The sequence below is a fragment of the Osmerus mordax genome, chromosome 20, assembly GCF_038355195.1.
Source record: "Osmerus mordax isolate fOsmMor3 chromosome 20, fOsmMor3.pri, whole genome shotgun sequence".
NCBI classification, from domain to species: Eukaryota; Metazoa; Chordata; class Actinopteri; order Osmeriformes; family Osmeridae; genus Osmerus; species Osmerus mordax.
The window spans coordinates 8,754,154-8,779,749 of NC_090069.1; the positions used below are offsets into that span (position 1 = coordinate 8,754,154).

At 39.8% G+C, this 25,596-nt stretch overlaps 2 protein-coding genes across 4 annotated transcripts; both read left to right on the plus strand.

The window, feature by feature from the left end:
- The first annotated feature begins 5,567 nt into the window (after positions 1-5,567).
- Positions 5,568-7,360, plus strand: c20h5orf63 (chromosome 20 C5orf63 homolog). 2 transcript variants are annotated; one of them, XM_067258106.1, is made up of 4 exons: positions 5,568-5,629; positions 6,534-6,642; positions 6,785-6,841; positions 6,950-7,360. In XM_067258106.1, exons 2-4 carry the CDS (start codon positions 6,541-6,543, stop codon positions 7,133-7,135), a joined length of 345 nt encoding a protein of 114 aa, XP_067114207.1. In that variant the 5' UTR covers positions 5,568-5,629; positions 6,534-6,540; the 3' UTR covers positions 7,136-7,360. The 2 variants fall into 2 exon arrangements, with proteins under 2 accessions (XP_067114207.1, XP_067114205.1); XM_067258104.1 differs by lacking the exon at positions 5,568-5,629 and having other exon boundaries at positions 5,650-6,642.
- Positions 7,361-7,500: 140 nt separating this feature from the next.
- Positions 7,501-25,466, plus strand: LOC136964130 (E3 ubiquitin-protein ligase MARCHF3-like). 2 transcript variants are annotated; one of them, XM_067258103.1, is made up of 6 exons: positions 7,501-7,688; positions 13,388-13,503; positions 13,930-14,240; positions 20,460-20,664; positions 23,046-23,255; positions 24,068-25,466. In XM_067258103.1, the coding sequence occupies exons 3-6, from the start codon at positions 13,987-13,989 to the stop codon at positions 24,224-24,226; spliced, it is 828 nt and encodes a 275-aa protein (XP_067114204.1). In that variant the 5' UTR covers positions 7,501-7,688; positions 13,388-13,503; positions 13,930-13,986; the 3' UTR covers positions 24,227-25,466. The 2 variants fall into 2 exon arrangements, with proteins under 2 accessions (XP_067114204.1, XP_067114203.1); XM_067258102.1 differs by lacking the exon at positions 13,388-13,503.
- Positions 25,467-25,596: the final 130 nt, after the last annotated feature.

The window sequence follows — 25,596 nt, forward strand, 5'->3', positions numbered from 1 at the left end:
AGAGAGGGATGCCATGTTTGTTAAAACCAAGCAAAAGGTAGGAACTTGCATAGAATCAGGCTCCTTCCCCCTGGACTCAGGACAAAACAGTCCTGTTTTTCTTTATGTAGGCTAAATGTATTGAGCATTTGAGACAAAGTGCTTATTGAGTTGTAAGCATTGTGTAAGCATGAATTATATTATTGCGAATTATATTATTGTTGCTTGCTTTCCCACAGGTACACTATTGCACTTTTGAGGTTGATGTTGTTTAATTGTAAATTGTTTAACTACATGCTCTTATGTTTCTTCCCATTGGCACTTATTTGCTTTTCACAATGTTTGCTTCATGTTTTGGCAACCCACAATGTTTTGGGGCTTTCTCGTTCTTCATGATCATTGACCTATGCACTTTTGTAAAGCTCTCTCACAAGTCGCTTTGGATAAAAGCATCTGCTAAATTAATACATGTAAATATAATGTAAGCAGGCAAGAGATTGTGATTTTATTCAAAAGCCCTTGCTGACCATGCTAAGATTTACTAGGTTTACTAGGCCCTAAACATTTGAGGTTAAACCACATTTTAATGTGGTGCAGTCCCATCTATGACTGACTTGGAAAGTCATTTTTGTTCTTAAGCAAGGTTTCAATCACATTTGTTTTGCATAGGCAGCTGCTTACCTGTGTCTTCACAGTCTATGTACTGAGGTGATGTACTTTGAGTAGCTTTGATGCTATGCTGTAATCGCAGCTCTGAAAATCACTCATTATAAACTATCCATTATCATCCACAATTCAACCTTCACACAATCATGTGATGACTGAAGTGCTGATGTGCTTGACATTACAACAAATGTACTGTGATATGTGAATTAAAACTGTAAATCGAGTTGTACATTGCGTACATTGCGTTGTACATTGTAGATCATCTACCTGGTAAAAAACAGTATGGCATGCTTAAGAAGTCTGAGCTACCACAATGCCAAGTACCATTTGTAATTATTTTATAAAAAATATTAAATCAACTTTTCATTTGTATCTACTGATGGTCCATTTGTTCGTTCTGTAGTGTCCATTCCAAAAAATGCTAGGATTTATAAAAATGCCAAAGCTGCTGACAATGTGTATGAACTTTTCTGTGGCACTGTAGTGTAGTAATTTAATCTGTTCAAAATAAACTCCCCAAAATACAGAGCAGCCATAGTGTGTAACCAGACAGTGTTTAGTCTGACTGTCTAAACACTGTTCATAAGAGGTGTCACTTATAGTATGTGTTTGAGATATAATTCAAAAGGGGTTCAACCAAATTTAGCACAAATGTTATTTACATAAAGATGAAAATATTGTTTTAATTGCAGCATTGTGTTTTGAGTCTGTATTGTAGAAATAAACTGAACCCAAAGTCAAATAAAACATATAGATCCTCAACCAATTTTGTAGTCTAAACATCTAAACTCAACTTTCAAGAGTTAAAGCTGCCAACCCTACAAAAACATTGTGACACATGTACTACAGATTTCCAATGGTTGGCACAGACAAGGTGTATGTCAACAAAGCCTAACCTACTGTTCTGACCAATCACAGAATAATTCCCTAAATTTGCCACAGTGCGAAGGGATCGGTCGACTGACACACTACTAATGGCCGGGGAGCTATTTTGGAAGGTCAGTCTAGGGGCTTTAGTGTAATCCTCATCTGACGGGACAGTTTAGGTTCTGTCTAGAGCAGCAGGTTTCTCTGTTTGACAGCGAGTGATGGGAAGACACTGGAAACATCCGGCATCATGGTTTGGGATTAAGTAAAACACACAGGTTGTCAGAATGGCCCTACGTAGTGCCGTTCAAGTGTCCCTTTTTGCTTACGAACTTGAGGAATTAGAGCAAAGTAAAAGTGGATTGTATTCTAGTGTGTGTGGACATTGTAGTCTGTCCTTATGTGTGCATAATGTTACAACCTACGTTACTATCAACTACAGGTAGAGTGTACTGCATGAGAGCTGAGGAAGCATTTAAAGTTATTCAAATCAAGTTTACACACAATGTGAATTGACCGACCACTAATTGGCCGGATTTTCTGACAGGAATCTAAAAGAAGATTTTTTTTTTCAAAAAGGTATTTCAAATTGGAACCCAAAGAATCCAGTGCCAAATCTCATCTGTTCTTGAGGGAAGAACTCGGCCCTGGTTTTCAAAGCAACGTTTTGCACACATTTAAGCAAAAGCTTAAATGTACACCTCATGATTTCGCTCTTTGTGCATAAAAATAAAGGTTCAATCATATACCTGAACCACTGGTTTCACACAAAAACAGCATATCTGCTAAATATTCCTATGACATAATAACATCACTGTAGTCTATCTAGCAGAACAATAACATACTATGACAGTTTGTGAATGGGACCACATTCACTTGGCCATAAAGGGAAGTTGAGTAATAATAATAAGCGCATCTTACACTAAGCACCATATGGACTTCCGTTTTGGTGCATAGTTTTAATACAGGCAGATTAACCACCCTATTCTAAGGGTTGACACACATTCATTATTAAACTGCTGTATATGTGACAGGTGAAGTTTAGATTTCAGTCATTGTCTAGATTTCAGTCATTGTCATACACATATTGATAACATTCCTACAGTGTTATTTTAATATGCTGTATATAACACAAATGTTTTATGAGTAATGGAAATATTTTATGAAAGTTTGAATATGCAAAATATTTGTGTAATACATGCATAAACATGATAAAGGTGCTAATTAACACTGCACTATTTGGGGAGAAATTATGAAAAAAAAATGAGTACAAACATGTACAAACATAATTTTTGTATGGAAGCAGTTGCTATTAAAATCCTGTAGATGGTGATATTATACCGTTAATCTGCAGAACTAGGAGCGCATGCAATCTTACAGTAAGACTTTGTCCAAGATCCTTATGTGCTAAATATTAAACAACATCATGTGAACTACCAGTAATTTACATCCAGTATTGTGTTTGTGTTGGTAGGTTGTTTGATGCGTAATTTAGGCAAACAACACATTTTCTGTGTTCATTCTATTTTAAACAAACCCCAATCAAGTACTCAACATACAATTTTGATGATGTGCATTACATTCAGTCAAAAGTAGGCCAACAATAAACATAGTATAACACTTTATCCTTATAAAACTTGTTCAACACTGGCAAGAATGAAATGCATTGCAACCTGCAAACAGTTCCTGAAACAGCAAAACAAGAAACAGATCAATAAACCACCTACTAAAAATAATACTGACTTTTCAATATCCAGCGCAGTGGGCTGTTCCGTCAGCTTAACCATTGGCTCTTCTTCCATCTGTGTGAGGAGCAAACCTCCAACCTTTAGCTCTATACAGACAAAACACAATCACTCATAACATAAATGTACATGGCTTGTTGAGAGATACTTTAGATACCGCTACTCACATTTTGGGTAGTATAGGGTAGTAAAAGTCAGATATATAGTGTTATGTGTGAAGTAGGCTACCAATCAATATAATAAAATATATGGTAGGCCATATAGGTGCAGAGAATAAGCAAAACCAAAATGCCTACTGTAAACTGCTGGGCAGCTGCAAGATTTCCTTTCATAAATAATAAATAATTACAAGCTTTCATATTTACCTCCTCTTTCGCTTTGGAGGCTATAGGCCTATCACCTGCTGATTTCAAAGTTTGTGTCCGTTGTCCTGGTAACCGGGTGGCCTCCGGGGACATTGGAGGTGGAAAAGGTTGAAAGCATTCCTCATCTTCATAACGAGGAGGAATCGTGATGTGGTATTGTTCTGCTGGATTGCACATTCCTTTTAATTACTGTTATCAATTAATTGGAAAGAACTTGAGACGGTTCACAGCGAGCGATAGAGTAGTAATTAGCATAGGCTATGTCAATTAAAGATCCTTTAAAGTAAATTCCATGTTTTGCTTCTAAGTACATTATATACGTGTGAAATGAGTTCCTGAAAGCATGTGCAAAGCGCTAAAACTTTGTCACACTGAAATGTGGAGTTAAACCGAAGAACAGTTTCTCTTCCGTTTTCAGATCAGGTTTTAATGGGCGGAGCCAAAAAATGCCCTATCTACGTCATTTCGCCCTATCTACGTCAGATCTCTGAATGGCTCCTCCTGCTGTACTGTTATTGTAGCCTACATCAGCTAGCTTCAGGATGTCTACCACCACCCGCAACTGCATCTTCCCTGGATGCAAGAACTCCAGCTGCGCTGCAACGCCACGCTCATGGAAAGCTTCGGATAAACTCCAACAGCCGCCTCTGCACTGACCATTTCACGGCGGACAGTTTTAACATGGACCAGAGACAGACGGGGTTCACCAACACACGGCTTCTCTTGCAGCGCGGAGCCGTACCGAGCATCGCCCCTCCGGCCGTTCATCCTCCGGTCGCACCTTGACCATCCACCGCCGCCAGCAGTTCATCACTCAGTTCTGTGTGCTTGTTATAATTATACTAGATAACTTTTCCAGAGGTATCTCTGCTATGAGTTAGTGCAAACCGCTAAATTGATATTAGGCTACTCGGTGTAGAATGATGGTATTTTGGTGAAATGGTAGCTAATGTGTTAGAAGTAGCCTAGTTGGAGAGCTCACTGTCTGCTGTCTCTGGTGTCCATTTTTACTGTTACAGCTCAGGGGAACATTTCATTTATATGCATCTGTATGTTTCACTCATTGAACAAATAAATTATAATTCTATACGGTTTTGTTCGGCTTGACATAGCGTCCATTATCTGGGTCGGAGGTAGGCACTAGGCAGCGAGGGGCGGAGCTTCAGCTCCCCCCCCCCCCCAGTCTCAAGCAGAGAAGACTGCTGATTTTTTCACGATTTCAAAGCATAATTTAACATACTTGTCGTTGTTATTTTTTCATTCGAATTTGGATGGGTAGTTAATAACACATTATTCTGTGGTGTGGCGAACTTAAAACTCGTTTCCAGGTCCACTTTACAGGATCTTTAAAACTTGAAACATTGATGGATTTACCTCATGCACAAAAGATTCTGCACTTGTACAGTGACAATGTATGTTAGTATCCCAACATACCTTTTCTAAAATACTAGGCTATACCTTGTTACTCGTCGTCTGTATAACTGCAAATAATGCATGTAAGAATAGAGTTAACGTTACATTTCATTGAATGAGGCTTGTTAATAAAGTATTAATAAAGTACTCTGCGTGAGAGTGAAAATAATGAGTCAAATAATGCAGCCACATTCTTAAAATGCTAATGCATTTCTGGAAATGCATTTGCATTTGAATTTTGGTAACGATTTGCTTCCATAATGTATTCATTTAAGTTTACAAGTTTTACAAATGCATATGTTTTTGCTTGCGTACGTTATGACCTCTATTATTTTTTATTATTATTATTATTATTAATTTGATTAAAATCAGAAAAGCAGGATAAACATTCACTATTATAAAAAATATGGGTTAACCATCTGATGTGTGGATTTTATAATACAATAATGCCCATCCAACACCAATCAGGCGTACACTTTGAACTGTGGGCCTTTATGATTGACATCTAGCCGACCAATCCGAATATTTGCTGGGAACAGGAAGGAAAAACAACGATTGGTTTCGTTGAGGCTTGAGGACATAGGCTACTTTAAGGTGAGGTTTTAGGCGAATAACCTGGTAAACTATATCCATATTACCCAGGGCTAAAGTCTGCATGTAGCCTACATGTTGACGGAATGTCTCAAAGAATGTGTACATCGATGATATATAGACCTATAACAACCAAAAGACGCAAGACAACGCTAAATATACTTGATGAAAGCTTCCGCCTACGCAAACGGTGTTACTGTTTTTACACATGATCTAATTTCTGTGCGATTAATTTAGTACGTTGCCTTTCATGTGTATAATTTCAACAGTCACTGTTAAATTTACTGGCTTCTTCAAACATCAATAGCCTCTCACATGCGTCTCTTCGCACGTCAGTTATTGTGGCCTATAGGAAATATCCATAGATTTAACTTGTGGGCTATTGAGTAAAAATAAAATCACATTTAGGTGGAGTGAAAGTGAAATACGATTGGTCCTCCCCAATATACATTACAACGTAGCTAATGTGTTACAACACAGGACTACTTTTGGTGTCCCCCCTAAAAAATTACTGTTGAGAAAATTTAATGTCGGCTAATTGTCCTCCCTATGACATTTTCTCCCCTGGTCGTGTTATGACGTGCAGATGGTTGAACCACAAATATAATCTTTATTCTACAAATATTTTCAATGTGCAGTGTTCAAAATTAATTTCAGCTACAAGCCAAATGTATGAGGGTAAAATCTATAGGAAGCCAACCATAAGATCATTTCGGCGACAAGCATGCATATCCCTGTACGACGGGTTCTACTTGTGCTATACTGTATAGACATTTGCAACTGAAAATGGGTACTGATAGTCCCCCTTGGTCCACACAAAGATCTAAAATATGTTTGATTCTTATTTCTCCAATATACTGTTTAAAATGTGTTATGTTATGTCAGTGACTGGTAAATTATTTTGCAGGAAGAGAATGCTAATATCAAGAACTTTACATCGGATAAGGACCTCTGCTTATCTGCCTCAAAGATTTTTCTCTCAAAAGGAATTACCCTCTCTTACACTGTTTACCAAGGTAAAGCATAATTGTTGAGCCGAACAGATTACATTTTAGGTTGAGTTGATAATTTCCCAAATGGGGGTCCCTTAGTAATTCAATATGAGTATGGATGTCTTCAAAAACATGTAATGACCTCAATCATTCTTAAAATGTTCAGGACCCATGTCCATTATGTGAAGAAGCAAAAGAAGTCCTTGAAGCATATAAACACAGGGTGAGTGTGGCTTGTAATCATGTTGTTTTACACAGACTTTAGGGATATTAGTGGTCATAAATTAATTTTCTCTCTCCCTTTTGTTCTGTTTCCCCCGATTTTGAGCAGTACATTTTTCAGCAGGTGGATATCACCCTGCCGGAAAACAAAGTTTGGTATGACAGATACAAGTATGACATCCCGGTGTTCCATCTTAATGGGCAGTTTCTGATGATGCATAGAGTTAACATTTCTGTTTTGGAAAGACAGTTGGAAAAAGAAGAGGACAAACTACGACATTCAATACATGTATGAAGTGTGTGTGTGTGTATGGGGGTGGGGGGGGGGGGGATGCATTTTAGATGTCAAGATTAACTTAAATTTGTGTCAAGATGGTTGTTAGTGAAGAGTTTTGAAAAACATGAACTGAGTATTGAGAAATGCCTCTAACCAATTGTAAAAATTAAAATATATATACATATGTAACCACATGTATTTTTTGTGAATGAATGTAATAACAATATTTTTGTCCTATCTGTTCATGATCGAAGGTAGTCAATAGGCATATCAAATGTGATTTTATATTGAAAGGCATGAAGAAAATGCGAGATTTGATTCATACCACTAGGATGCGCTAGGGTATAATATTACATTCCCAAAGACCCTCCCATAGGTTACATTTTGCCATTGAGATAATCTGATTGGTTTGTGGAAACCGTTACGTCTGACTGGCTAGACCGACCACTGTACTCAACAGCTGACCGTGAAGTTTGCATCCCTGATATCACAACAGAAGGAGAGATCAATTATAGACTACGTTATCGCAACTAGGCTATGTGTTATCTTAAATTAATACCATGCAATAAAGGTAAGCTGTTATTTTATATACGTAAATAGTGTTACACATTTGTCGTTCTGTCCTGCACACCCAACTGTCAAAACAATGCGTTTTATTTTCGCATTGCTTTGGTTAAATTGTAGTTTGTTTGATTGCAAGTGTTTGGGCTGGCATCGAATGTCACTTTCAAAATTCACCTAAAAACGGTACCACTGTCATTGACCAGACATAGTTATGTTCGTTGTTATATACAATATTTATTTATTCCTGTAAATATACAATCTCTTTAAAATTTGTAGAAGTATATAGTGACCTATGTAACTCATGGCAGTCATGGCAACAACACAGCTTGGACACATTAGCTCAACAAAACTTCATTAGTAAGTGCATTTCTTGTACAATTGTCAGTGTGTTCATCTGTTGCATTGGCTAATTGCAGTCTTAAACATGGATAAATTGATTTAGGCTATTGACATGGTAATATCTGGATCTCCTTTTGAATAACCGTATATGGTGAAAAAGTGGTATTGTCGTATTAAGGGTTTTATATGGCCTTTAATGTCAAACTACAAAATTAAATAAATCACCAAGTGGTTAACTAGGTATCACACATTACAGTGCTGCCTGGTTGACCCCTGTCGTTTGGCTCTCTTAAAAAGGGCTTGTTTCAAGATGAGGTGGAGGCTCTCCAGAGGTCAATCTAGCCAAGGTTGATCTGGAGTGCTCTCATGTGTACTTGGCATCTAATGGGGTTATGGCTAAATTGAACATATTTATATGTTAAATTTATACTTATAAGGCAAGTCCCTTATCAGTACCAGTACCTGTAACGATTTATCTGCCTTTGTTGTCCCCTAATATGTGTTTATGCTTGATTTGAATCTCATGTCCTAACACTGGTACAAGGATAGTTGTTATTTCCCTTTGATTTAAATCCTCATTCAGGTTTAGATTGAATGCTACCCCACTAATTCCCAGATTTAACCATCAAAATCCTTGCTCCTAAAACAGCTTGTTACTAAGCATTGGTACAGAAGCCTCACCCAGCTACCATCCACGTAAACAGTCATGACGTAGTTGTATGTTGTTGATAAACAGCACAACACTTCAGTAAAGACATATTGTGGTCCAGTTGGCCCTGGGCCAAACTAATCCAGTTTAGCATTAATGGACAAAGCTATGACAGGAGTTATTACGTGTAGTTAAGCAGCCGTAGCTAAAATACAAACAAATTGAGAACCGTAATCCACAAGCTGTGGACTTCATCCATGTCAGTTTCTTTACCTCCTTTCTAAGAGGGCTTTGTCTGTTCAGAGCCATGACAGTTAAAGTCCCTCTATTAATTGGACAAAGCATGACATCGCTAGAGCTTTCATAGATAGTCAGCTCTTAATTCCAGTGGTATGCCAGTCTGAGCTGAATACACACATGCTAAACTATGGGGGATGTCTCACTAAGGCAGTTGACAAGATTGAGTGACTTTACACAGAGGCTTGACTTTTAAAAGTTATCTAGTTTAATAGTTAGCTTCCAGCCCTGTTTAGTGTGATTTATTGTTCCTGGTAAACTATCATGTTGTGTAACTTTTGCGATTCTGTCAGAGTAATAGGCTCCACAAAAGTAAATAACAGTCCTTACAGCAACATACTTTGCCCTACCCATACTCTGTGATTGAAAACACAAGTATTATGTAGTTACTACAATAATACTTAACCTAAATATATATTATGTTTGATTATGACTGTGGCATGATAGTAAGGTACTAAGGTAGTTGGCAGTTATGTGAGGAAGTTGTGATTAAAGGACTTACAAACAAAAGGGTAAAGAGACTATCTAATGTGTGACCCTGCAGCTGCCATCAGGGCAGCATGGGGTCCTCATCACACATTGGTTGGTTGGCAGCATGCCTGGGTGGGCACTGGTCCTGGCATACAGCTATTTACATTTGTACTCTCCCCTACAGTGCAGCCACTATGGGATTTATATCAGAAATAAACAGAAACCATGTTTTGGAATCCACTTTGGTTTGCTTGGAATACTGAAGGGGAATGTTAGCTATGCAGTTAGCAATGCACCCAGAGGCTTGTTATAGTGTGAGAACGGTTGAGATAATTGTGTAGGCCCTGCAGTCAGTGAAAATAGAGAAGGCCAAGGACACATTTAGATGTTTTCAATGCAACCAAGTTAATTGCTTTGAAACGCAGGTACGTTAACCGTGTGTGCTGCAAGACATTTTCACAAAAATGTTCTTGTTGGCTGACGTATCAAAAGTGTGTGAAATTATTTTAGCCTACTTAACTTATAATTTTCTTTCTCTTATTGACACCTAATTATGGAAAACAATTAAAGCATATGTTGTGGAAATCAACATCACATTGTGCTAAGAAAGCATGAAGCATATGAGTTGCACCAAAACTAAATAATAGTTTGCATCTAGTAGACTGAGAACATACATCTTCAACTGCGAACCTTGCCTACTCATGAATTGTGGGAATTTGAGGTACAGTGAAATTTAGAAAATGTATTTCCCAGTTCCCATCAAAATGCCCTAGTTCTTACAGACTGTCTGAATGAACTTCAATTTCCCCAAGGAGTTTTCTAAGTGGCGGGTCCTTATGGATGGAATTAAGACTGGCTGGATACTAGCTGTGGTCAGCAGGGTAAGGGTTGTGGAAAACCGCCTGTCATATGGGTGTGGGAGATGCTATTTTTAAGCTCCACTAGTCCCTTTCCCACAGTGCTTAGGCCTGAGGATTGTATGACCTCAAGGGGGTAGACCTCAAGATGATACAAAAGGTCAACAGGACTTGTTAGCAGACAATGCTAACAAGCCAGCATGTTATCCCAACTCAGCTGGTCACTCTTGCCTTTTGGTACATTTAGTCATTTAGCAGACGCTCTTATCCAGAGCATTTTGGTAGTTTGCATAAAATCCTTACTGACTTTATTTCAGTTTTCTGGGGGATCCAACATGTGGATGTTTTTGTAATGGCATGGAGATAATGGAATCAAGCCTTATGGTAGGGAACCACAACTTGATTATACTTGAGTATACATAGAAAATAAACTAGCGACAACTGACAACCATTTAGGGGAGGTAGCAATAGACCGCCAATAGTAAACTTTATGGACAGACATTTTAACACAGAATGCTTACTACAACTTTTACACGTTGAAGTTGTACCTCAAAAACATTTGATTAAATACTAATTCAAACTAAAGTTCAAAAGGTCACACTGCAAATACAACTTTACTTGTAAAGTGCTGATCAGAGAGACATGTTCGACTAGCGGGTTGAGCTGAGCAGAAGGGACTACTATGTCAACTGTCACAGAAGCACAGCTGTGACTAGAAGGCAGGAGAGGCATCCCTGAACAACTTGTCATTTGATGGTGTCGGTCAAATTCTGTCCGAATGCTTAGTTGGCACACTCAACACTCAAGATCCTAAATCTCATTTCACTCTCTGACCACCCACTGTAAATAACACGGTTAGCTTATCTTGAAAGAGATATGTTTTTTAAGCTGTAGTTCGCTGAATGTGCAAACTGACAAAAGCGTTAACACAAAAATGATGATGATCCGTGGCTTTTTAGGTGTCAAGATAAGATGGTTTACCTCTCATTGTGGTCATAGTCAAAATATGTTTTTTTGATTAGAATGGAACAATATTTTTAACTGTGTCGTTAAATGCTTCCACTATATTATAGGGTAATCTAAATGTGAGTCACCTTTATTTACCTCTGTAATATCAAACATTCCAGATAATAAGAAAACTAGAGCCTTTCTCTGAAAACTGAACACAGGATGTGGTTTTCTCACACTATTCTATGTTATAACAGTTAGGGTCACTTGGCTTCACTTTGTCTTCCCTTCTGGATTTAAACATCAATTAAACGCATCCAGTGAAAGGTTTATTAACAAAATATTTTCAAATGTAAAGTTGATCAGTAAATAGACAATAGTTGTGGAAAACTAGGTTTAAGACTTACTAAAGTTCTGTAGAATCTCCTCACAGGCATTCTGAAGGGCTTATCAGGTCAGAGCAGTCTTAGAATTCTACTCCTCGACTGTATTTGTACTCTGATTAGGGTCAAGTCACATTCAAAGCTTTCTTTAAGCATGCATGTCAGGCCATTTGACATCACATCAAACTTAAGACTTTTTACACACAAGTATTCAAGGTTCAAAAGAGATGGCTGCTACTATGCGTATTGCTGTGAAATGTCTCAAATCAACATGGCATTTAAAGTGCTTCACTGTGGTGTCCTTGGGGGTCATAGCTTGGCACATGTCTCTCTTTTGTCAACAGTGTAATGTTGTTACCCACCTTCACACTAGGCACATTCTGTGCTTTATTGCACTAGTGGAGGCAACTGTGGGTGGCCCTGGATGGTATGTGCTTCTTGAGTCAGCAGACAAGTGAGACCAAGGTACTGGGATTCAGCACTAACAATAAGGTCACATTAATGAAAAGAGATGATGGATTGGTATGGATTGTAGTATCAAGGACGAGTGCATGTGTGAGTGAGATTGAGTTTGTATATGTGAGTGCACATTCTCTAGCTCTGTGTTTTGTTACAACTGAAGCCAGATCAGTGGGAACCACAAACCCAGAAAACGACTACGTTTTTTAAGTTTACAGCTGTATACAGTAACGTCATAACCACCACTCGTTTAGATCTACACCTACTCAAAAGCGTAGACATTTTCCACACATGAGCTCCTTCCCCAGACACTCAGCCCATATCATGATCTCATAGGCTCGTTGCAAAAACACAGAAAGAGGAAGTGGTTTGACATTTCTCAAACTGATGAACAAATACAGCGTTCCATCCTCGGCGCACTAGGAGGAGGTTCCGCTTCCTCTCAAATCCAAGCATGCGGTGAAGGGTGAACGTGGGTGACGGTTCCCTCCGCCTTTCAACTTAAAATGTTTCTCTTACACAATTTCCCTCACCTGTAATATTTTACACCACAGCGCGCCATGAAACCCAATATTGCATTGTCAATGAGCCAACAACCCTTTTCACACCATGGTGTGTTGTGAGTAGTTAATTGGCATGGCTGCAATATAGGCCTACCATACTGTGAGAGCTCTTTTGGTGGATTCTAGCCTTAACTTAGCTGCACTTGTAAGGGGACTTTCCAGGGCCATAGGGCACCGCCAAAGATCTCTTTCTGAAAGTCCTCTGTGGATGGGAAACAAAGCAGCTAGTAAAATCTATTTTTCCCTAGAGCTCTCGCGTAAACTAGCTGAAGGGCTTGTACTGTTAAAAATCTGAAGACAAGAGTGTCAGTGTGCTAGTCCACAATTAAACCCTTGTACTGTTATTGTCTTGTTTCGTATCAATGAATTTCTATGCTGTGGTCATTTGGGGGATCTGTTTACAGAGCTAGCTAACGACAAATGTTGTGAGCTAAAATTTGCATCATCCCTCAATTAGACCATCTTTGTTTTGAAAGCCGGACAATTTTGGAGTTAGGGTAAGTGTTAGTGTTAGGGCTCGAACATTTGCTGAACAGTGTGGCCAGTCATTAGAACAGCAACCCCCCTGGTCACAGTTTTCGATAGGTCACCGAAATCAGTACAACAAACATTGACAGAATGTTTACACCGAATACAGACGTATTCCTTAGCCACACTGCGGGAAATTACTGTTATGTTGACAGCTTAGTTTGTGTTGTCTTCGACGCCCACTCTGTGTTTTCCCTTCCCCTTTCGTTCAGAACCACACAGTATGGCATAGTTGAACCATGACAATGACGGCGGGCTAGACATCTGTGTTCAGTTTATGGCAGTTGGAATGGAGATTCATCCCCCATGGCCACGATTCATTCAAGAGGTAAAAACAAAAGCGGCAGAGGATAACACATTTTAATCATGTTAAATAGTATTCAATTCCCATGATCCTCCGAGCTTTCCCGAACTGTGTGGTCTCTGACTTCATGCTTTCTCTCAGAGTGAGCTTGAGTAATTATAAACAGAATGATCTGTTTTCACAATTACCCACATTAGGAAAATACATACTGTAGTGTATGCTGTTTGTTATCGGCTCATTCCGACATTGATCTCCAGACCCACATGAGAGTTGACCTTCTGAGTTATTTAAACGGGAATACAGCAGGGAGGCCCAGCATATAAGGTCAAACACTGGCTGTGACTTTATTCAATACTGAATTGGATCATTGGATCTTGCATCATTATACACAATTCTAATTTGGCTAGCTTATGTATCTCTCTCTCCCCCCCCCCTCCCCCCTCCCTCCAGATGGGAAATCCTCAGTGAGATCATAGGCCTTTGCCTCAGAGACAACTGTCTGCTACCATGACAACCAGCCGCTGCTCTTTGTTGCCGGAGGTGCTACAGGAGCACTTGGACAGTGGCCCCTCAGGATACTTGCATGACAAGGACTGTAATCCAATGTGTGATTTGGATTTCTTAGTAGAGCCCACCCTACCAGGAAAAGCAATGGAGGAAATGAGCAGTCCAGCAATCAGACAGCCGGAGTATTACATGCAAGTGCCTGCCAAGGATGGTCAGCTGCTCCCACCTGTAGTGGAGGTATTCGCCAAACAGAGGTACTCTTGGGTTGGGGCTGTTGTCGTCTAAAAACATTTAATTTTTGCAGATCTTATGAGTTTAAATTATCTAATTGTATTTTAAATTGATGTTTTACCTTGTTTTATAATCTTAACTGTAGCACTTTGAGATTTGTTTTCAAATGTAAAGTGCGTTAGAAATAAAATCTATTATTATTATTATTATTGTTGTTAGTTAGTAGGTTAGAATTACCATGATAAAACACTGTAAAATAAATCATTAGTTATTAGTGTGTCATTGGCCAAGGGGTTATGGAAAAAGCCTCAAACTAAGAAGATATTTCAATGCTAACAAACTTAATTTGTGTCGTTTTTTAATTAAAGTTAATCGGGATAAAGAACTGGAAGTCCACAATACAATACGAGACACACATATCACTAAAATGTACCTAGCCCGTACGTTTGAGACACAGCAAACGTGCCGTTTTAGACCAAGCGGTTATGGAAAGTCTAATTTTAGTACCTCAGTTAGTATGTGCAGTATGTGTGACAGGATGTTTGGTCTCAGTCACACACATGCCAGACTGATCCTGTGTATCAAAGTCCAGACAACATCTCTGGCCACCCATTTCGATCAAATCCACACATGGACACATAAAAATACACCTACAACAACTCCCAAAACACTCACAGACACTGACACTCAAAATACACACATGCCCACATCTACACAATGATTAACAAATACACACAGTGACACACACACAAAACATTCACAGAAACAAAAGAGGGCTTTAGCAGGAGCAGCTGCCACAGCTGCAATCATGCAGACTGGGGCACAACTGTTAGCCATACCACGGCCAGCCCGAGTCACCTGCCAGTAGCATGGATCAAATCAACATTTATTTGTATAGCCCTTTTTACAAGCAATGTCACAGAGGGCTTCACATATGCCCACAGAACTGCCCCTCAACCAACCTATACCCTCAAGGAAGACAAGGAAAAACTCCAGGACAAACTCACTAGAGTAGAAAAAATGGAAGAAACCTTGGGAGGAGCAATTCAGTGAGGGATCCCCTCCTCCAGAGACGGTTGGTGAAAGAGAGGTGCAGAACACAGGCTAAACATAGTTATACAGCAGGGAAGTGTCCATGGGTGTTGAAACACCAAAATCCAGTGTTCAACTTGGGTCAGAGTTGGTAAATGTCAGTTTACAGTTTTTCACAATTGTTGACACACGTTTCTCAAAACAATAACGGCTTTCTCAAAACTGCACACCCAAAACTGAAAACCTCACACCCAAAATGACAAACCTGACACTCCCTTTGCAAGATGACTCTTTGCCATCAAATCTCTTACTGTAACTGTTCACAAAATGGAACTCTTGTTTTCATTTGGTACACACAGACATATTTTCAAATGACACACACATACCATTCATTGAGTACACACAACTAAGCATTTGTCTGCACACTACCAAGCATTTACAGCACACTGAAGTGCAAAATTGAAAACACAATTATAGAAATGGAACACACCATATGAATGACAATGACTCTGGAGAATGAGCCATTTCTCCTTTTGTAAAATGTCTCAGTGTAGGACAATTTTTTTTCATAGTCAAAAATAAAACAGCACACAAATATGCAGCAAAAAAAGTTTTATTTCGGTACACACAGAGAACAGTACAGTACTGTAAACCAGCCTGCTCAACCCCCCCCCCCCTTCACAAAAATGAATTAGGCATCATGCCTCTGGTTCCTGTCTGGCCAGCGGGCCTCATCCACACTCCTTGATGCGGTCTGTGTTCCGGTTGAATGGGACCCTGTACACCTGTTTTATCCGCATGGCATTCCTGCAAAGAATACGGTCCAATGTAGAGAGGCTGACGGTCTGGACGTTCCTGAATGTAGCATGGTCAGCCAGGATCCTAGTTTGTATTTTTGTCGGAGTGTGATAGCGTTGTTCTCACAAACCATATTTACAATTTCAGTCTCCTATTCGACTGTGAAAGTGTGTGTTCTTCCTCCACGGTGTGGTTCCCTTTCAGTCCTTCAAAATTCAAATACTGTGAGCACACTGTATTCTATTGATATGCAGTATTAGTGTACACAAGGCAAATAGATTTCGTACCTGTTCTCCATCCTGAAGGTTCCAATGATTGCAGCAACTGTGAAGCGGACGAGATTTGGTTGGACCCTCTGGCCAGCCTCCCTCATGCTCAAACCATGGTTGAGCACATGGTCAACCACGATGGCCCGAATCTCATTAGAGACGACGGTTCTCCTTCTTTCTCTTCCTCCACCTTCTTCTTCTCCTTCTTGTCCTCCTCTTCCTCCTTGTCCTCTTCCTCCTACTCTTCCTCCTCCTCTTCCTTCTCTCTGTCCTCCTACTCCTCTACCTGCTACTCCTCCTCCCCCTTGTCAAGCTCCTTCTTGTCCTCCTCTTCCTCCTCTCACTCTCACCCCTCTCCTTCACTGGTTGTCGATCTCTTCAAAGTTCTCCATTGTTCACCAAACAAAACAGAGGCTCAAGGCACTTTTATGCTGCAGTCCTGATTGCAAATTGCTGAACAGACCTGAAAGTGTAGAGATTTGAATATTTGTGTGTCGTAGGTTGATGCTTTGACATTTTATTTGAGAAGTGTGTGCAACAACTGAACCTTGTGTGTAGTGTTTTGAAAACAAGGTGATGTGTAATTGACATCAGAGTGTAAAGAAGGAAAGTCAGAGTCTAATGCAGATAAGAGAGTGTGAAGTAGTGCCAAATTGGGTTGAGCGATTGGTACATGAAGTGAAGGTTGTGCAAATTGTGCAGAATTTGCCCTTTTTGCATTTTGGGCTGGGGACTGTGATCGGCGTAGCATCACAGGCAGGGGGATGAGGAAAGGGACCGGGAACTCGCTGTTGTCTGTCAGGGAGACCGATGTCCACTTGGCGACTAGATCCAGTTTTGGCAGACTATCACAGATCGATGTCCACTGGCGACCAGGTCCAGCGTTGGCAGACCGACGACAACGCAGATGCTGACAGCTCAAACCCCCCACACCAAAGGGAGGTGTGGAGGGGGGACAGAGAGAGGAGAACAGGAATTAGAGAATGCAAGGAGCAACTAACAGTTACAGTAATATGAGAACGAGGTCCCCACCAGTCAAGTGTGGACTAGTGCAGCAATTTAGCAGACCAAAAAGGGTATTTGATGCAGCCCTAGACACTAAGATAGCGCCAGGCCCCCTCGGTTGGAACATGAAATCTGTTCCAGGGAAGAGAAACTCTAAAATACGAATAAGAATGCCATGGATGCCTGCAGCTATCATGGATGCTAACCTGTTAAAAGCAAGCACATTTTGACATTTTGTTTATAATCTGCATGACCTATTGTACATGCCTACAGTAAATGATTCTGTAATAATATATAAATTATATCTAAATTAAGTCTTCAATGTGCATACACCGATGAGCCAAAGCATTATGACCACCTGCCTAATATGATGTTGGTACTCCGTGTGCCTCCAAAACAGCACTGAGCCACCGAGGCATGGATTCTACAAGACCCTCAGAGGTGTCCTGTGGGATCATGGACCAAAACAATTAACAGCACATCCTTCAAATCCTGTAGAACCTGGCACACAGAGGACACGTTTCATTGTTTGCACACAAATACATTTATGGGCTAGCTCCAACCTATCTCTATGATCTTTTACTACCACACCTCCCATCCAGGTCACTCCGGTCCACTGACCAGTTGCTTCTGGTTGGCCCAAGATCAACGTTGAAGCCCAAAGATTAAGGGGTGATTGTGCCTTTGCAGTTGTAGCCCCCAAATTTAGGAGCTATTGCATCTTAGACTGACCACTATACTGCTTGTTTTTTTAATCCAGTAAAACACATCTAAATTCCTGGGCTTTTAACTTAGTATGAGAGTTGCCTTTATTTGTCTTATTGTCTGTTGACACTGGTCTTTGTTTTTGTATTGTGTTGTTTTATGGCTTTTGCTATTTTGATTGTATAGCAATTTGGTCAACTGTGTTGTTTTGGAATATGCTTTATAGATAAATGTGACTCTAACTTTGACCAACAGAATGTTAGGCAGGTGGTCATCATGTTTTGTCTTAACAGTGTACTGTATATACATTTGTATCCTATTTTGAATAGTCTAACTGGCACAAACTACAGGTAATGGCAAATGACCATCATTGCTGCAGAAACTGTACGTTTTTTATTTCTAGATTCCCTTAGGAATAAGTCAGTTGAATGCTGAGTTAGGATACTCAGTGCGCTGTTAGACCATGAATAATGTATTACCGTTGTATCCAGACTAATATTTTGTGATGGCCTTGATATGGATAATGGAAAGCAGGGTTCTCCAATCCTGGTCCTCGAGGGCCTCTGTCCTGCATGTTTTAGATGTTTCCCTGCTCCAGCACACCTGATCCAAATGAATGGGTTGTTATCAAGCTCTGTGGAAGCCGGGTAATAACCATTCATTTGAATCAGGTGTGCTGGAGCAGGGAAACATCTAAAACATGCAGGACAGCGGCCCTCGAGGACCAGGATTGGAGAACCCTGATGTAAAGTATAGACTGACCAAATGTTCTTGGCAGTAAACTGTAGCCTTGCAGCTGACCCAGAATTTAGTTTTGCTGAGCTATTGTTTATTCTGTAATTCCATTACAGTTTTTTTCAAATGCTTACACACAAATTCCTTACTTTTCACACAATTTCTGAAACCTGACACTCAAACACCAGAACCACACCTCAAATCTGCAAAACCATACGCACATTTTGGGCCTTTGACTCCATTTTCAATTTCATAAAACACTTTTTGCAAAACACAACACATAATTCTCCACGTAACACACAAAATTCTAACAGGAAGCATCTTGATTTCCTTTTTCAAACACAACCAATCACAATGGCACACTAATTCATCAGTGCCTCACACTAACTCCTCACATGTGCAAACACTCATTGCTTTACTCAACACCAACCAATCATGGCTTTAGAATAGGCCTATAAATAGCCTAATTTGAGTCGATTTACAGTGGTGGGTATAATTTGAACCTTTACTGTAGAAATGACAACAGGTATGTAACAATCTACTGTAATGTACACATGTTCTAATGTACACATAATAGCTGTTTCAGCACAACACATGGTATACTATACACAAACATACAGTACCAGTCAAAAGTTTGGACACATGGGAAAAAAACTCTTGACTGGTACTGTGTCCAAACTTTTGACTGGTACTGTACTGTATATTTTAGCACCCATGCATCCATTGACTGCAGTGCACTTCATGATTGGTCACAGTCTGGTGGATTACTGTATCATACTCTGCAACAGTACAGTGACTGCAAGAAGATATTCTGACAACATTGATAGATACTATAGAAAATAGTATATATTATTGTATTCTACAGCTCATGGCACACACACACACCATTCCCTAATCACCTTTTTCAAAATTAGGTTTGGTTTCTGTCCTACTAAACTCTTTCTTTCGTACTGTCACTGTGTAATACTGTATTCACAACCACAAATGCTTATAGTAAAAAAATAAGTTTGGTTTCAATCTTGTTTTCGTGTTTACCATGAATCTTTAATCATCTCTGCCATTTACTTTCAATCTTGTACAGAAATGTGCATAGGAGCTCATGAAAGAAGAGCTTTAGGTTTTGAATAACTGTGTGTAAATGATATATCCAAAAATGTAATATAAAGGTAAAAGTGTTTGCAACATGAGACAAATGATTGCTTTTGGGACGTGTTTGTGATATTTTGAATGCAGTGCTTCATTTTGCAAGAGAAGCGAGGCATTTTGTGTGTGAAATTCTTGGATTTGTGTGTTAAGTTTTGAAAAATGTGAGTAAATGACCATTTAAAAAAATGTGTGTAAGCAGTTGAAAAAAACTAAATGAATAACGGTGGGTGTGAGGATGAGTTGAATTGTGCTGTCCTAGAGTAAGAGATGGCTTAGAGATATGTGTGTTCAAAAAAAACATTCCTTTAAAATAGTTTTCTAATGGTTTCCTATTTTTGTTTGCACTCTCCTGCTTCTTTCATCCTGATCTACCTCCCTGTCTTCACACCTACATTCTTCTCTAATACTTACTTTCTCTGCCCTTACTTCTATCCACTGCTTCATGTATGTTTCCCTCCTGCAATTTCCAACTGGTTACATCTACACCACCCTTCCCTTTCCCCTTTTCTGTCTGGCCTTTCCACCCTTTTCTTCCTTCCTCTCTCCCACCAGTCTTCTCTCTGAGAGGCCCATGTGTCGTATCTGCCATGACGGAGGGGGCCAGGAAGAGCTGATCTCCCCCTGCGAGTGTTCAGGCACCCTGGGGACGATCCACCGGAGCTGCCTGGAGCACTGGCTCTCGTCCTCCGGCACCAGCTTCTGTGAGCTCTGCCACTACCAGTTCAATGTCCAGAGGAAGTCTCGGCCACTGCTGGAGGTACCAGATATGCCCGATGCACACACACAAACAAATGTATGGACTATGAGACATGCAGACTTACAATCACAGGCAAGCATATTGTAAATGTCCACACATAAGAAAACACAATAAAGGGGGTACAAGATCACACTCTCCCAGTCCTAAACTTACATTTAGAACTCACAACACATGCCTTCTTGATTTTTTTATGATTGTATAGATTAAAAAAAACTGTGAATATTAACATTCACCTAAACATGAATAATAATGTTTTAATTGAACACTATATTGTATTGATACATGATATCAATATGCAATCAAATATGTTTACACTGGACACAGGGTTGCAGACATCTGCATTGTCCACCACATCACACCCCATCTGTCCACTTAATCCCCAATAACACATATGTTTATCCAGCCTTGGCTTAAAATCAGAGCTTTGACGTGTCTGCCCTGGCATGTAACATCAAAACATGTTTGGTCTTTAATATCTTTTAGCAAATCACTCTTGTACAGTACTGGACCTAGTAGGCAGCTGCATGTGTGTGTTTTTGTGTGTGTGACGGCTGGCCTATATGCACAGATGGAATGTGATGGGGGTTGAAGGGAGCTGAAGACACTTTAGGCTGCGGCTAAAGACATTCCATAACTGTTCTCTCACACTTTGGTTCCTCTTAAACTTCACAGCCTAGCAGTCCGATTAAGGAGTCACTATGTTGATTGGATGTGTATTGCATTCCAGCAGACTGGAGAACAGAAGTTGGCTTTCTGTACCCTAAAAATAAATACAAAATGATACAAAATGACTCACTTATGAACACATGTGCATCATTTGCAGAGAACCACCCCTCAGAAAGTAAAGAAGAAAATGGGTCCCACAGCGACACATGTAACAACAATGTCCTGTGCCTCCATGCCCCTTATGCAGAAAACAAGTTCAAGGGCAGTATGTAAGGAAAACACATTTTAAATCACACACAGCAAGCACTCCTTCGTCAATACATACTGAACTTCAAATAGGTTATTACATAGTCACTAATCAATATTCAACCCCAACCCTAACATGGTCTTTATATCCTCTTACTCGTCACTAACCATCCCCCTTTTAAAACATAAATACCTTTTTGGTGATGAGAGAAATAATTGGTTTCCACTAAAATAAATGGAGTGGAGTTTATGAGACTAATTATGACAAAGCTATTGGGGAATTGACATGCTAAAGCATAGAAATCACCACATAAATCTACCAGACCACAACATTTAATGTCCTGAAATTCACCGTCCACAAAATGAGTCCTCCAAACCAATATAGTAAAAAAAATTCACCCTGCTTGCATCCACTTGTTTGCTCATGTGTCACAGAACTGCCACAGACAGCACAATACATTGTATTTGCAGGAAGTGTTCACGGGATGGTACCAAAACGATGTGTGCTGAGTCACTGTTGTAACTTTTTAATAGCTAACATTAAAAAAATGTAATAGTTATTTGTTGCCTTTTTGAACAGGCTAGTTTATGAACAGTTTATTAAGATGGTTTTTGTATCTGTAAATATATCTGTAAATGATGAATGAAGTATAGTTTTTCTTTGTACTTTATCGAAGAATATTGTTTGCCTTTATGTAACATGCATCACATGCTTTGCCAACACCATAAATATTAGGATATTTGCCAAAAAGGGATTGATGTATAAGTAGTCTATATGTATTGAACTTTTATGCCATCTAAAAAAAATCTTTCTGTGTTCAACAACATTTGGATCTGTACAGAGCCATTATAAGACATACTGTAATGTTCTGGTGAAATCTAACAGCTGTCTAGCAACATAGCTGACTGGGTGGTAATTTGATTGTCTGGAACTTGAGCTCCCCACAGACAAAATCCTGTTTGAAGTCTAACCCGTTTATGGACTATATATCTCCAAATGCTATCACCAGTCTATTAAAATGAAATCTTCTTTCAGCATTATACATTTTATGCTCACATTATATATATATATTTTTCACCTCAACTTCATGTTCTCAATGATTGTGTTTTGCACACACAAATAAACATTTTGTGAACTTACACAGACCAAATAGGGAAATGGTCCGTCTGCAACAGGTGAGTCCCTGTTCAGAGAGAGGTAATATCCTGTTAAACTTGAAGCAAAACCTAAAACATCTGTTAAAATAAGTTACTGTTTACATAACTGGCGTGTCTGCTTGCCAAACCTAATTCCTCCAGCTAAAATGACCAAGTTGACCCGCCTTCTCTCATTGTTACAAAGAGGACCTTATTTGTACATTTCTTTTGAAATTTGCATTCCTGTGTTCCCTATTTCCCTTCCATCCTCCTTGTACTTTATCCCCTGAACTCACACTTCCCTTCCTCTCATTGGCTCTTTTCCACTGTAGTGGATGCGTAACCCAGGCCTACGTCAGGAGAAACGGACCCTCTTTGGGGATATGGTGTGCTTCCTGCTCATCACACCCCTGGCCACCATCTCTGGCTGGCTGTGTCTGCGGGGAGCAGTGGATCACCTGCACTTTGCCAGCCGCCTAGAGGCCGTGGGTCTCATTGCTCTCACTGTGGCCCTTTTCACAATTTACCTATTCTGGACACTGGTGAGTATAGGACATGAGGGAGGGGGTTGATAGAGAGAATAGAGTGAAAGAGGCAAGGTGGTCCTGGTCACCATTTACATGGATGGATCGTGGAGTGGAGAAAAGAAAGTGGGGTCGGATGGATGGTTCAGGGGTGAGTAGAGATGGCTGTTGTCTCTTCACCATCTGGAGTGGGGTGTTGGAAGTGAAAGGGATTGAGAGAAAAATGGAGCGAAGGTGGAGGTGATAGCTCTTTTACTATTGACCTCTCGTTAAGTGGAGGAGAAAAATGTATGGGACAAAGATGACGGTTGGATGGAAGGAGGGATGACAATGGTAAGGTAGAGGGAAGGAAAGGAAGCAATACTCAAAAAGTATTTTCTCTGGAAACTGATGAAAGGAGGAATGTAGAGAGGGAGTGATAGAGGCGGGTAAGGTAAACCCCGTTTACCATTGACCTCTTCTGGAACTAGGTGAATCAAGACTGGCTTCTCTCTCTACACTTTTCTACTATGAGAAGGTACCCTTCACCCTACTTGCCTCGGGGAGAATGTCCCTGTACTTACTGTAAGTCGCTCTGGGTAAGAGCATCTGCTAAATGACTAAATGTCAGCTAAATGACTAAATGTAGAAGGTACTGGCTGATAGAACCAGAGGGTGTCCCTTGGTTTTGTAGTTTGTTCAGATATATTGTTCATGTTTCCTGTTTGTGTTTATTGGTGAGTGAGTCATTGTGAAAAGTAAACCTGAATACCTCAAAATATTTGGATTTTGAAATAAATCCACAGATAAATAGAGTCATTGCTTCAAACCTCTCATCCCGTCTCTCACAGGTGTCTCTCAGGTATCACTGTCGGCTGTATAACGAGTGGCGACAGACCAATCAACGTGTTGTCCTCCTCCTCCCTAAGTCGAACGGTGAAGCCATGGCCCCGCTGTCTTTACGGGGCCCGCCCCGTGAGAAACGTCCATCTAAAGAGACAATAGTCTGATGGTCCCCAACATTCTGTCTCCTCAGAAAAGTTAATGGAGAAACTGTATGGAAAGATGTTGGTTCCTTTCACCCTAGAAGAGGGCATACTTCAAAAAGTGCCACAATGAAATGTGCCACATTTCCTGTCTAATTGGCATTGAGCCATGAAGAACTGATAATTTCAGTAGCACACCTATGGATCCGACTGTTTTCTGTTTATTTTGAAGAACCCCCTCACCCCCAAGATTCATTCGCTTTTCTAGGTTGCAACCCATCTTAGAATCACCAAACCAAGGAGGTGGACAACTTTCCTTACAGTGATCATTTGGACTGAAATATGAATGCTAGTGCGATCAAGTGCTGTAACTCTCGATTCCTGCAATGTGCAGAACAGTTAGTCCTGTTATTGTGACATCTTCAGACATCCATGATATCAACATTGTTGTTCTCAATGTTAAAAGGGCATTTAATTATTACGTACTCGATAATTCATAACAGATTAAATAAAAACACATTGTACTTGAAGTGTTTAAACATTTGATATAAAGCCCTTTGCTCCGGTACTTTGAAATATTTTGCACTCTTACCTAAACCAAACATTTATGTGGGTCTTTGTGCCTCAAACTAGTTTGAAAAAAGGGCCCCTGCGGTTGCTGCATGGATAGGCAGATGTACACTAACAGTTGGATTTTAAAGCAAAGTTAAGAAAGCGTTTAATAGTTCGGAAAATGCATTAACACATTTTCAATCAATTTATGATGACCAACAAAGGTACATCATAAATGTAATCACAAATAAGCATTATAGTTGTCTTGACATGACAGTCTTCTAATTTGTCTGTTGTTGCGTGTAGTCTCTTTGTTCATGGACTGAATACTTACTGCTTTACAGAGTGGATGTGCACTTCATTTGTTTTGTTCTAGAAAAGGTCATTGTGTAGCTTAGCAAACTCTTCAGACAATGTTCATAACGGGCCAAACTACTGTAACTTAGCTTCTACTACCTTTTAAAGTCAGGTGGCTGAGCGGTTAGGGAATCAGGCTAGTAATCAGAAGGTTGCCGAAAAAAAAGACGTGTCAAAAAGACGTTGTGTCCTTGGGCAAGGAACTTCACCCTACTTGCCTCAGGGGAATGTCCCTGTACTAAGGTAAGTCGCTCTGGATAAGAGCGTCTGCTAAATGACTAAATGTAAATGTAAAGACACACTGTTACTGTTGAAGCAACCAAATTCAAGAAATTGTATTCTACCAGATCTCTATAACTCAGATTTTTTTGTTTTTATTTTATGACTGTTGGAGCACTTAAGACAATTCATATTTATGTTTTTCACCATATTTTGTTTAAATATTACTTTTTTGACAGTTTGATTAAAGTTTTGGTGATTATCCC